The sequence below is a fragment of the Pholcus phalangioides genome, unplaced genomic scaffold, assembly GCF_987345545.1.
Source record: "Pholcus phalangioides strain wild (caught in Gottingen) unplaced genomic scaffold, Ppha-v1.0 ptg000015l_1, whole genome shotgun sequence".
Classification (NCBI taxonomy): Eukaryota; Metazoa; Arthropoda; class Arachnida; order Araneae; family Pholcidae; genus Pholcus; species Pholcus phalangioides.
This window is the reverse complement of record NW_028301608.1, coordinates 25114092-25127440: the sequence shown is the minus strand read 5'-3', so window position 1 is coordinate 25127440 and position 13349 is coordinate 25114092. Positions and strand designations below refer to the sequence as shown.

At 34.1% G+C, this 13349-nt stretch overlaps 2 protein-coding genes across 3 annotated transcripts in view; one reads left to right on the top strand and one right to left on the bottom strand.

Annotated features, from left to right (window-relative positions):
- sage (salivary gland-expressed bHLH) overlaps positions 1-3034 on the top strand; it is a 27866-nt gene extending 24832 nt beyond the window's left edge. The window contains exon 4 of the mRNA XM_089243241.1: positions 2724-3034. Coding sequence (XP_089099367.1) covers positions 2724-2822 — 99 coding nt within the window. The 3' untranslated portion in view covers positions 2823-3034. The remainder of the gene's footprint in view (positions 1-2723) is intronic.
- LOC149075731 (glycogen synthase kinase-3-like) overlaps positions 3021-13349 on the bottom strand; it is a 27427-nt gene continuing 17098 nt past the window's right edge. The window contains exons 8-10 of one of the 2 annotated variants that reach the window (XR_016194020.1): positions 11983-12169; positions 8221-8507; positions 3021-4787 (exon numbers count right to left, since the gene is read on the bottom strand). Coding sequence is in view for 1 of the 2 variants with exons in the window: in XM_089243240.1 (XP_089099366.1) it covers positions 8320-8507; positions 11983-12169 (375 nt within the window). In the remaining variant the exon portion in view is untranslated. Of the gene's footprint in view, positions 4788-7018; positions 8508-11982; positions 12170-13349 lie in introns of those variants that run through there. The other variant, XM_089243240.1, reaches the window with a different exon arrangement.

Sequence of the window (13349 nt, the reverse complement as noted above, 5' to 3'; positions counted from 1 at the left end):
TCTCTCGTGTCAGACAACTTACGGACTCACTGGTGTTTGCATTCTTATTCTTTTTGTGTGATTTCAAAAAGAAAGTATCCAATGACACTTGCATTTTGCCTCTTTTTAGGATTTCTCGGAAATGGGAAATTGCATTGTCGTTGGACAGATTTATTGCATGCTTTACTGTGCTTCTATTTCATTGGTACTTTTCTACAGAATTTTGTACAGATACCCATATTTTACACATCTCTCTAATCACATTTGAAAAGTGAGGGACTTCTCTCTTCCTCAGAAAATATAAGCTCTTGCTGTTGCATGCAATGGAGGTCCATCAGTTCCTGGCCAAGCAGAATTTATATAAAATACAAGCGCACATACGCGAGATTACAATGCGACATTTAGTTTCGTATAGTAGTCACACTCAAGTTTTCCAGTGAGGCACGCTGACCGGACACACTGTGGGGGGAGAATATTACGTACAATCAATTCCACAGTACGTGTGCAAGAAAGCGAAAAACCATCACCTTCGTTGTAAAAACGTGACAATAAATAAACAAAACGCAAAATTTTTGCTCTTTATGCGAACTGCTTGCTAACTGAACCACTCGTTAACCGAAGTTACACTGTACTGTGTTACCGACTTAGAATAAGACTGATTTTGGTGCTTGTGAAATATAGTAAATATTATTTTAATTTGTAAATTTTATTTTCTGAGTATATTTCAATCATATCTGTTCATTTTTTAATCATGAAAAAATTGTGTTCAAAAAATTTAATATACATAATTTAAAAAAATTTCAAGTCACGTATCCCTCCATTTTTTTTTTCGAATGTATGTCATAATAAGACCATTTTTCGGAAAATAATTAAAGAAATTTGGAAAATTATTTAGTGAATTAATTGACAGATGAATGAAGGCATGTGAAAAAATCCATTGCTTTTATGTTGATTTTTGAAATTTATCCTGGAGTCAAAATGACCCCACGACACCAGTTAAGTGTTAAGAATACTTCACAAATTTATAACAGGTGGTTGAAGACGTAAGCATCAGTCAAACTCCCCTCCCTTGTTGTCATCCAGTGAGAAAATCCGAAATATCCCTCCCCCCACCCCATCGATGCTGACGTAATACTTCAATGGGCCATTAGAGAAAGATGCTATATTATAGACCAGAATTATTTTATATTATAGTAACACACAATATTATCATCATAATTATTTATTATATATTTATAATATTTTATAAGTTAATATAAAAAAATCTCTTTTGTTGATGTTATCAAATAGAGAGTTTTTTGGATATTAAAGCAGAGACGAACTTCGGAAAGAAAAGTCGTTTGCCTACACTGGCAATGATATGTTGCAGGTTGGAAAAGTTACATTTTTCTTTGCTCTTGCCATCTGGAGCATGTTTGCTGAAGTTGAAGGGGAGAGAACTGCAACATCTACATTCAGCACGTCCCAATGCTATGCATAGAGAAAAAATGTCAATCTCCACTGTTATACAAAGTACAACAGACTGCTTACCAAGGAGATGAACTTTGGAAAGAAAATTTGCAATGCCTCTGTGGAGAATCAAACCAACAACTTCTCATAGTCTGGGTGAGTGCTCTACCATTAAGCTACAGAGGACTAGCACTATCTTTCCTATATGTGAGTGCTGAGTAGGACTATGCATGGACAGCACCCAGACTCAGCTAATAGCTCTTATGACAATATCCTCCAGACATAGGAGGAGATAGACTTGGAAGTCTGGGGGGAGACATGATGATGATATGAGTTTTCATATATACATTAGATTAGTCAACTTCACCTTTGACGCTGGGGGGGGGGGGGGGGGGCTCATACCTCCGCCCATGCCCCCAGATGGTATATTTACAGAGAGAAACAATGTCATTCTCTAGACTATTGTTATACAAGGTACAAAAGACTGGTTACCTATTAAAGATGGTAAATATTAGCTGAGTCTGGAGGATGTCCACGGGCAGACCCATTCAGCGCTCATATATGCTCTAAGGGGGAAAAAAGTCAGTTCTCTGTAGCTTAACAGTAGAGCACTAGTCCAAACTGTGAGGGTTGATGGTCTGATTCCCCAAAGAGATAGTGAATTTTCTTTCTCAGCTTTATCTTCATCTCGCTTGGTAACCAGTCTTTTATACTTCACTACTATTTGTGTTTACTTTGTGAGAGGTGTTTTTCAAAGTGGGCGTCACTAACACCTTTGTCAAGGTTTCGGGCAAGCTGGAGATATTGAGTTGTGTGCCTGTTTATTCTTTGAAGTGGTTCTTTTATATGGGAAAATATACACCAAACTATTCTGGGCAGGTGAAAAACTTTGAAAACCCACTGCTCTAAGTATTGGATAGCATGCTTGCTCGACTGCAAGAGGAGCAGGGATTCCTCTTGCAGTCGAGCAAGCATGCTATCCAATACTTAGAGCAGTGGGTTTTCAAAGTTTTTCACCTGCCCAGAATAGTTTGGTGTATATTTTCCCATATAAATATATAATATATTTATATTAAATATATAATATAATATATTTTCCCTGCTTCCCCAGTGGAAAAAACCTGTCTTTTCAATGTTCATCTCGACACTAATATCCAGAAAATTTCTTTCTTTGTAATAAACCTGGCCTTCTTGCTCTTTCGATGTACTAATTCAAACTGCAATACAAAAACAGAGCACCGAAATACTTTGAAGTTCTACTCATTATTAATAATTCATGATTTAATTTTTCACAGGAAAATGATACAAATTATGGTCCAGCCACAAATAATGCAGTGTGTACTACTTCGATACCAGATATTTCATGGCAGGCAGATAATCAAACTTTTGGCTAATTTAGAACATGATATAATAAAGCACATGAAGATACTGTACATACAAATATGATGGTATTGGAAATGTTAAATATCTTATTCTGTATGAACTTCTCATTTTAAAAGTTGTCTGTGAAATAGTTTTTTTTTTTCTGTTTGACAAAGCCTTAACTTTTCAGCGAAATCATTCGGAAAAACAAAGAAATATAACAAAATAAAAATTGATGAAAATATATTTATTTTTTAATTTTCATGACAAATGAACACGAGTTTGATCACATTTTACTGTAACAGAAATTCTTCACCTTCATAACAACATATAACCCAAGAAAAAGGATAGCTTCACAATTAGTATTAAATCTAATAGCTATTCAGAGTCAATATTTCTCCTATATATACATGTCATCATTCATAAAAAATATAATCCTCAAAGATAATACCAAAAATAAAAATAAAAAAAAGATCTGACAACACATCCTCATAGCTACAAACTTTTTTTCCAAATGTCTTTAGTTTCTAATAGCATACAAATCCAATGGTGCATTATAATTCAGTAATAGAAAATGATGGACATTTATCGTGTTAAATCAATTGGCACAATTAAAGTAGTCAAAAAAATATCTTATGTACATGTTATAAACTTTTAAGGCACTTTTTCAATTTTCCTGAACTAATTTTATCGAAAATATATGAATGCCTTGACATCAATATAAGTTAGCATTCTCAATACGTATTGTGTACAGTATGTCGTGCCATAGCTGCCAACCCTGTGTAATAAAAATTAGGCAGATCTTTGCATGGATACAAAACTTAAGGGACAAAAAAGGATTTTTGTAAACAATAGAAATATTTTCATAGATGAAAGTAAAATTATAGGGATTTTTTTGCCCCTGCCATCTCAGGTGAAATAATGACCAAAATGGGCATCAGGATTAAAAGTGGGACAGACTCATAAAAATGGGTTGTATGACCATCTAACACAAGTCACCTTGTTGATTGAACATGAACTGTGCGGGTAGGGAATCTGCATTAACTGTTTGGGAAATTTCTTATTTTTCTTGCCAAAGGAAACAATTAACAAACAAACAAACAAATCAACATTCTGTTGTGATTAGGCATGATGGTGAAAAATAACATGCGATGTGATTTTGGGGGTCCCACTCTTGCAAAAAACAGAGATTTTTTTGTAATTACTGCCAAAAACTCGGAGATATAAGAATTTTTTGGGAGACGGTAAAAATTTGGAAGACTTGGCAGTTATAGCATGTTACTAACTCTTAAGGCACTTTTTAATTTTCTTAAAACAACAAACTTCCACTAAATGGAAGAATGTATCAATACCTTGACATCAATACTATAAAGTTTGCAATCACAATATGCTTTATGTACAGTATACATCTTATAAACTCTTGAGGCACTTTTTTTCAATTTTCCTAAACTAAGAAATTTTCACCATATCCAAGAAATACATCAATGTAAAAGTTAGCAATCACAATATGCATTGTGCAGTGATATGTATCATGATTATATTCTCATTTATTATCCATAAATTATAGTCGTGTCATTTTTTACAGTTGGTAATCATTTTTTTTCATTAGTTAGACCTCAAATCAATGTCACCCCTAGAGATAGAATAAAAATTACTTCATGAGTGGGTTGACTTAATAATGAGTAATCCCAATTCATTTAATATGCTAGTAGTGACTAATAAAAAAAGTCATTATAGGCTGGACAATGTTTAAAGTGGTGACACTATACTGAGGTATTACTATATTGGCAATACAAAAACCAAGCTCTAAAACTCATGAAAAAAAAAACTTGACAGACATGACCGCTGACTGCCCAGAGAGACAATCTTGGGATGGTTTGTGCTCTTTCCCAAAGGGATGAACAAAAAAACTTGACAGATTTGCAAAACAAATTTCATGAATTCACACACAAATTTTGTGGTCTGCTCCAAATGTGTTCCAGGACTGATTTTATTACCTATACATGAGAAAAAAAATCGAGAGTTGCTGTATTATGGAATGGTATAGTCAGCAACAAAAGCTCTGAAATAGTTTGAAGCATGACTGCTCAATTGCAAACAACGGATTGATATCAAATCCTGTCAAAAATTGGCAAATTGAAAAAATGTAGATAATGCTGCAACAAATTTATATACCGTACATACTCATGTATAAGCCTATTGCCCAGCTTGAAGACCATAAAAACTGCAGAAAATTGGAAACCAGTGTATAAGTCGACCCCCACCCCCCAAAAAAAAATAAAAAATTAGGCATATTTTAGAGAAAGAAAATATGTTTTTTCCCCTTAGATGTAAAACTTACCATCGATAAATAAGCAAAACCTTCAAAATCATTTTCCTCATTTCATTTATTCAGCCCACCCTTCATGAGACAGCAACAACACATTTTTCTCTTCTATCAATTGTCACCACATGGGCAAGAAATGCATGGGTGTACATATTTTCTGTCAGCTGGCCAGATATGCCAAATGGCTACCATTCGCAGGTTGCAAATTGGTGTAATTATAATGTTGCATGCATTTATATATTTTTTAAATACACTTCATGCAGGGCCATATTGATGCATGGACTAAACTGGGTCTCTCGATGCATTAGGAGCCTTAGATGACCTTGCACAGCAGTCACCATCGATTGTGACCTACTTGTGGGAAAGGGGGTGCAATGATGCTGCAAAAGATTGCTCTAATTTTGTATATAGGTAGAGTGGAACAAACTTTGTGAGCTGGAAACAGCGCAGCTATGCTGATCATTTGATCATTTTTGTCGCACCATAGTCATTTTCTGCATACAAGGGCTAATTAGACTGGGACCTACAATTTATTGCCGATTCCGAACGGCAGTCTTGTTTTTTATACTCATCGAGAGGTTGGTATGCTAACCCCTCGATGAGGGACTCCCTGTGGTAGCAATTTTTTCTGTGGTCATGTCGCCGTTTCTGTTTTATCTCTATGTCAGGAAAGTTTTCTGACAAGGCAAGTATCTTATCGACCTGGGCTACCCCGCCCGCAGCTAGGCTGAATTTAATGTCATCAAATACTGATAAATATACAAACTGAGCACCCCCTACCCCAAATTGAGGAAGGAATTTTTAAACAAAAAAAAAACTTGGCTTATGCACCAGTATATATGGTATTATGTTGTGATAAACATGATAAATAGATGATTATAAATAGTTGCTGGTTAATTTTGCATAATTACCACACATCTTGCTAAGTTTGGTAAATTTTCCTACATTTATTACTTTTACTGGTGTTTATGCCTAATTCCCAAATGAATTTGGTGAGGATAAAAAAGTATAAATTATTATCGGCCTTGTAATGTTAGCTTGCTTCACATTTCTGAACATAATCAATGTCACCAATTGTATCCATCATCCTAGGCTGAAGTTAGAGCAAAATCTCTGGTAAATTTGAGTAATTCATTTGCGATATATCATATTAGTTACCAATACAATCTATATAATACCAGAGATGTTGCTGATGCACAATAGCATGTCAAATACCTGAAACTTCGGAAAGGGATGCATAAAAATGTGGTTAACACATCCCATTCTCTAGTAGTAGACAATGAAAGTAAAAGAATCTAGTTATAAGCTGGTAAATTCATCTTTTTCATTAGAAATGCATTGCTTATTCGATTCGCAAGGATGCCAGTGAATGATGGGGGGCCATTGATAAAGTGATGCCATACTTTTAATTTTTTTTCGAGAGGGACCCAAATTCTATCAAAAAGGACCCAGATTTGGCCAATGCGGACCCATGTAAATTACAGTACAGTGGCATTTCTGAATACAATACATAATCATTGGTAAATGAGATAAATTCACATAATTTATCAAACTTACCAAAATGGTCTGTGATTATGCATAATCACCAGATTTATCACATTTACTGTAACATATATCAAACCCCCTCATGCCAGAAGCATGAATGTGCAATGTTGTTGGAAAAAAATGAATGTGGGAAATGAAGTTTAAATTTTTACTCTACCCATGTGACTCTATGGAAGTCATTTTCCTAAAATGTTTTGTAAGACGTGTTTCAATAGGGATACACACATTCATGTTTCAGGCAAACCTTAGATAGTAAAATTAATTTAAAAAAGCGGTTAAAACCAGTGGATAAAAAAAGGAAGTTTTGAACATACATGTCCCTGGCATGCAGATGATACTTGAAACAATTTTTTTTTTCAAAAGAATAGCATGAAATCATGATGAGAGGCTATAATTAGACACTTGTCCAGTAAAACAAAAATTTGTAATGTAACTATTTGTAATGTAATTTTAATGGTTTGTAAAACTTCCTTAAAAAAGAAATTTCCCACTATTCCCCTATTTACGTGTGACGTCATTTCAAAAGGGGAAAAAAACAGAGTAGAAATTCCTTATAGATTGTTTTCAGAAGCAGGGATTCTTTTTAAATGAAGAAGGAAATTTTTACGGACAATAAGAGATTTTTTGTGATTTTCATAAAAATTCCGGAGATTTAAGAGCTTATCTGGAGGTCGAAAGATGAAGCTAAAATTCGGGAGACTCCCAGAAAATTTAGGAGACTTGGTAGCTATGAAATACAGTCATACCTCAGTACTCTATAATTTTGGGATTTTGACAAATTTAAAACTCATTCAGTCACAATTTGACAAGAATAGGAAGTATCACCACTGCCAGCTTGCATTACCCCATTCACAAAAAAATAAACTTCTCAAGGCATTTTAAATTATGCTCATCAAATAGTCTGGAAAACTGACTGTGTATGAACAAGTTCTGGAAAAATTACTCATGAGTACTAAGGTACCAACCACTGTATACACAGACTAACAATTTTAAAAGTGGTGATGATCATTCATTATAATGAAAACTGCAGTAACCATCTGCTCACTGCTGAACATATTGCCTTTCATATTTACAAAAAAGGTATTGCTTTGACAATATTTAATAAAGCTTATCAATATTATCTATATCCAGTAAATGCAGCGGACATTCATTTTAATGAACTCAAACAGACTTAAACAATGGGTCGTGATATCAAAAGTTAATGAATTGGATAAACATTCAAAGAAATGAAAATTTTGTGAAAACAAGTCAGTTCGTAAAATGAAGCATCAACTGCATAACAATTTCTGGAACTTTTGCAAGAACAAAATGCAAAATCTTGAAGGGATTTTTTTTTCATTTGTTGTTCAATACCTTTTCAGTCTTTCCAAAAAGAATTGCTTGCAGCTTGAATATTTGTAAAAAACACAGAAAAATAGAAAAAAGAGAGAGAGAGAAGGAATTTCACTTGAAACTTCCAAACAGAATCTAAAATACCTATAACGAAAATAAGTCGCAAAAATAATAATAATAAATAAATGAGAAACTACACAAGACAAGACAATTAGTAATCCATTTACCAGATGAATATTTCTAGTACGGCATCGTCGAAAACACAGCAATTATTTCGATGTAAGCTCTTTCGTCATAAAACAATACCCATCTTCCTATACATAACATCATAATGTAACAGTGAAAACTGTAGAATTGGGTTCATGAGATGGACAGATTTTTACAGAACTAGTTCCACCAACAACTGCTTTACTGGTCTCTGGTTCCCAGGTCCTGTTATCACTTACGGCGGGTGATCTGCCAAGCTCGTGAGGAGGAATCAGAATAGAGTTCAAATGAGGCTCAATTTTCAACTCTGTGAAGAAGAGAAAAATTATGATACACACACTGCATACACATGCTCTACATATTTTTGGTTTAATCAAGAGAGAGCAAAATAAAATAAAATTAGCTTGAGTCACTTACAAGAAATAAATAATTACAAACAATAGCAGGAAGCTTTTTACTCGCGGTGGTTTAACTCACCGTGTTTTTCTATTACACTGTTATACAAATAAAAATGAAAAACAATTTTTTAGGGATAACAGCCGTGATTTTTATGGAAATCTGCCTCCTGAATTCAAATCTGTAATCTGTTTCTCTGTGTCAAGCATAGTTTTTAATTTGGAGGCAGTTTCAATTTTTTCCCTTTTTCCATGCTGTGTATCTATATGGGCAAAATATGTAATAATCATTATTCTAGTCACTTTTAAAATAGTATAGGAACATTCTGAACAGAACAAAATAAAAATTAAAAGAAAGTATCAACAAATTCATGTTTTTTCCCAAGAATTATTTTCCTCTCTTGTGATATTTTTGCCTTCTCGAATACTGTTCCAGCAATAGGGGGCAGCAGGACATTGTCACTGGCTGCCAATTTCTCATTGTGTATTTTTCTTCCTCCCACTTTTTATTAATTTTTAGACAAAATCTTTCTTTTGTAAAGGGAGATTTCTGTCACACTGAAATCAACCATATTTGGCCTAGCCGTGTTGCATACACAATGCCCTAGAAACTGCTTTCAAATCACAGCATATTTTCTATTCATGCTCATTGTATTTCATTAATTCGAGCATATTTGTCGAAATATCGTACAACCCTTTAGTCATATTTGAATAGACAACTAGGACAGAAGGCATTACTTTCTCAATATCAGAAGGTAAAGTTGGTACAAAGGTTGGTAAAAAAAGTTTATTAAAACCAAAAAACACGGTTTTTTGGTTTTAATAGCATTTGCATTAAAAATAACATAATTTTTGAAAAATCATTCAAACTTCTAATAATTAATTAAAATAAAATGTTTATTATTGTAATATTAACACAATTCCATATTAATTAATCTATAAATATTTCTTGCATTTTAATAAAAACCAACTTTTGCAATTTAGTTATGTTATAGTGTAGCTCAAGGAAATATTTTGTTTAATATAATTCTTATATTCTTAACCCTATAATAAAGTTTTCCCCAGTTACTCTCTCTCTCTCACTCACTCAATACACTTAATTAGGACATTATTTTGAAAAAATTATGATAAAAACTAGGCAAATACAATGTGTTTAATGAAGCATAATTAATACAAAGATTAATTACCAATGATTTACAATATGCAGGGTGGTTATAACTAAAGTTCTGATTTTAAAACACTGTAAAATATAAAGGTCAGAATGACTTGAAAATTTGCATGAATGTTCCTGAGGCAATGTAGTTTTATATGGCGTAGGGGGGGAAAATATTTTAAAATGTAAAATAGATGATGCTGTACTCATCCAGCACATGGGAAATTTTCTCGCAGAATGGATATGATAGCCAGTCAAGACAAAATGATTATGCTATTAGCGTGGCATGATTTAATAATTCATAGAAGCATCACAAAAATGAAGTCATTTAAACAAACAACTACAACTTACACAAGAAACGTTAACTATGTTGTCCACCATGTTCTGGCTGTGAGATGGAAGAACAAAAGTGCTTGTTCAACAACAGATCAGAGTGGGCCTACGTCATGGTAATGATGTGAATGTGATGGGCAATGAAACTGTGTGGTAGTTCTTTTTTGTACATATGAGTTTTGTTTTGTTATGTGGTCTGAGTGCTTTCAATTCACCAAAGTTTGCAGTCCAACCACTGCACATAACATTTCGGAAATGTATGTTGTATCCCTAAGGCCAAAATTTGCAAGGGTTATAGCAGCGTTCACCTGTCAGGTGAGCATGGCAGCCAGGTGTCGTGTCATATAACTGGGGGTAATGTTGAAAATGTGTAAAAAAGAATTCAATATTAAGCCTGGTGGTCATATACAGTATGAGATGTGCTGCTTCCTATAAGAAGAAAATGAAAATGCCTGTGAGGTAATGTAACAACTAATACACTGGTCCTTGTCCTTTAGGAACAGTTGCCTGTCTTGAGAAAACCGCAACCTGTCAGATTTGCACTGTTTTTGAGATTATTTTTCATTTTTATTGTGTTGCATTAAACAGAATTTATGTAACTTAGACATAAAAACCATTACAAAATATAAATACATATTCATTACAAAATGCACATGAAAATATTGCAATGACAATACAATCAATTCATCAGTTCACAAAGTAAAAAAAAAGTCAGATTGACAAATTTTTTTTTGTTTTTGTTTAAATTTCATGCAAAAATAGATAGTCTAATAAGTTATTGTTTTTCAGTTATTTTGTACAATTTCAAGATGACAACTTAACATTTAAATTGGGCGTAACCAAAATAAACGGGTGAGATAAGTTGGCCCTCATCTTGAAAACAGCCAGTTACTTTTTTACTACCCATGACAAGGAATTCCCAACAATACCCCTTTTGTCAAAATCGGCGATTGACACTTTGTGCATTTCCTTAGACCTAAATCATGAACTAAGCCATTCAGATAGGCTTCAAAACTGAATAACTGTGCCTGATAGCAGATTTCTATTTTCAGATTTGAATTTCCCACACCAATAATCTTTCAGAAACAGATATTTCCATATAAGAAAATGTTTCCTTATAGACCAGTGTTATCTGTGTGCTCACCTTCCCCACTATTAGTTCGGATAATTAAGGTTATACTGTACCATCAAAACCTGTTGCTCCCAAGTGTTCCCTGAAGTATTTTAAGAGCACTCAATGAGAGAAGACATTAAAATTTTAATTTTCAAAGTTTTGCATGTAATCTTTGAAATGCTGGGAATTGTAAATACATTACAGCACTTTATATTCAAAAAAAAATTATGATATTATTCATTTAATCTCAAAATTGTGTTGTATTATCCAAGGTAGGCTTATATTATCTCAAGATTAGATTCATATATTATCCAAGGTAGGCCATGTCAAAATTTGCTTGGATATTCAAGGTCCTACCGTCTTTCCTTTAGCATTTTCTCAAATGAAAGGACTTTTATTCATATAAATAAGTTATATCATCACCGTGTAATGAAAAGCTCAAAATTTTTTTTTCACCTTATCTCACCTATAACTGCTGTTAAAAAAAAATTGCAACCATCTACTCTCTATATAGAGCGTGCAGATGGTTGAAAAAAAAATCCTTGTTTGTGAGTTGAATAATGAGACGTCTCATCCTTTTTTGCTCTTCCTATAAAGTTGGGAGTTTTTGATGTATGAGGTTTTCATTATAAGGTGATGATATATAGAAATTTGATAGCCATCTATAAATTAGTTATTAAAAATACATGCCCATTTATCACATTTGCATGGTTTAATAACAAAAAAGGGAAACAAGAGGTTATAGATCAAATATTAATAAAAGTTAATATTAAAAAAAAGAGCTTGCCTTCTTCTGTGAAATTGAACAATGGAGGCAAATTCTTGGCGTTCGAGAGTTTAAAGGTAGGATCTCTGAGTTCATCGAAGAAAGTATGCGTACAAGCCTGAAGAGGTGTTAAACGAGATGATGGTTTGTACTGGAGTAGCTTAGATACCAGATCAAGCGCTTCAGATGGAACATTAGAAGGAAAAGCCTATTTTCGTTTCAATCAAAGAGATATTTCATTAAAATGCCATCAAAGAGCACGAAAAACTAATAGATATGTACATATAATTTAAGGGTGGATCAAATGAAAATGGAACAGGAATCACAGAATGAAATGAAACAGTTTATTTCAAAAGTAAGCTACACAAGCACTTGACATACCTCTCGATAGGAGGCTCTAGGTTAGAGAGCAATGTAGGCATGTGTAGTGCTTTCAATGACTTTTTCACCTCGATTTTTAATGGAGATAATGATATTCGATATACGGGTGTTGCATGGACTAATAAAACCCTCAACGATATTCAAGTAGACGATGTGGAAGTCCTAAATCTTCTAAGAAATGTATATGGAAGCAAAGCACCAAGACCAGATGATATCTATCCCAGGGTCCTCAGGGAATGTGCTAATGAATTGTTGGGGCCAGTCGCACAGATATTCAGGAGTAGTGTTGCTGAGGGTATCGTCCCGAGAGATTGGAAACTGGCTAACGTTGTTCCGATATTTAAGAAGGGTAGTAGAGAAGTGGTGTCTAATTATCGTCCAGTGAGTTTGACGAGCTCCCTCTCGAAAATTTTGGAAATTATCATCAAAAGACAGTTTGTGAAGTGGATAGACGAGAATAATGTATTGTCGGATAATCAGCATGGGTTCAGGAAGGGGAAGTCATGTGTAACTAACCTCCTTTGCTTCTATGATTACGTGACTAAGGCTTTGGGTAAGAGCAAAAATGTCGACGTTGTTTACTTTGATTTCAAGGCATTCGATCGGGTCCAACATGGCAAACTCTTGAAGCGTTTACATGAGATTGGAATAGGGGGCAACTTGCTGAATTGGATAGAATCGTGGTTAAGAGATAGGTCGCAACGAGTTATGGTGAACGGGGAATTCTCTGGTTGGACAGACGTCACAAGTGGGGTTCCTCAGGGAAGTGTCCTTGGCCCCATACTTTTTTCACTTTTTATCGACAAACTCTATCAGGGTATCGATGGGATTACTAGAAAATTCATAGATGATGTGAAGCTAATGGGGGTAATCAGGAATCAAAAGGATAGGGAGTTGCTCCAGACCAACTTAAACAGGATTGCAGCATGGGCAAATGAATGGAGCATGACGTTTAACGTTGATAAGTGCATGGTCGTCCATTTTGGTTCGAACAACCCACGGTTCTC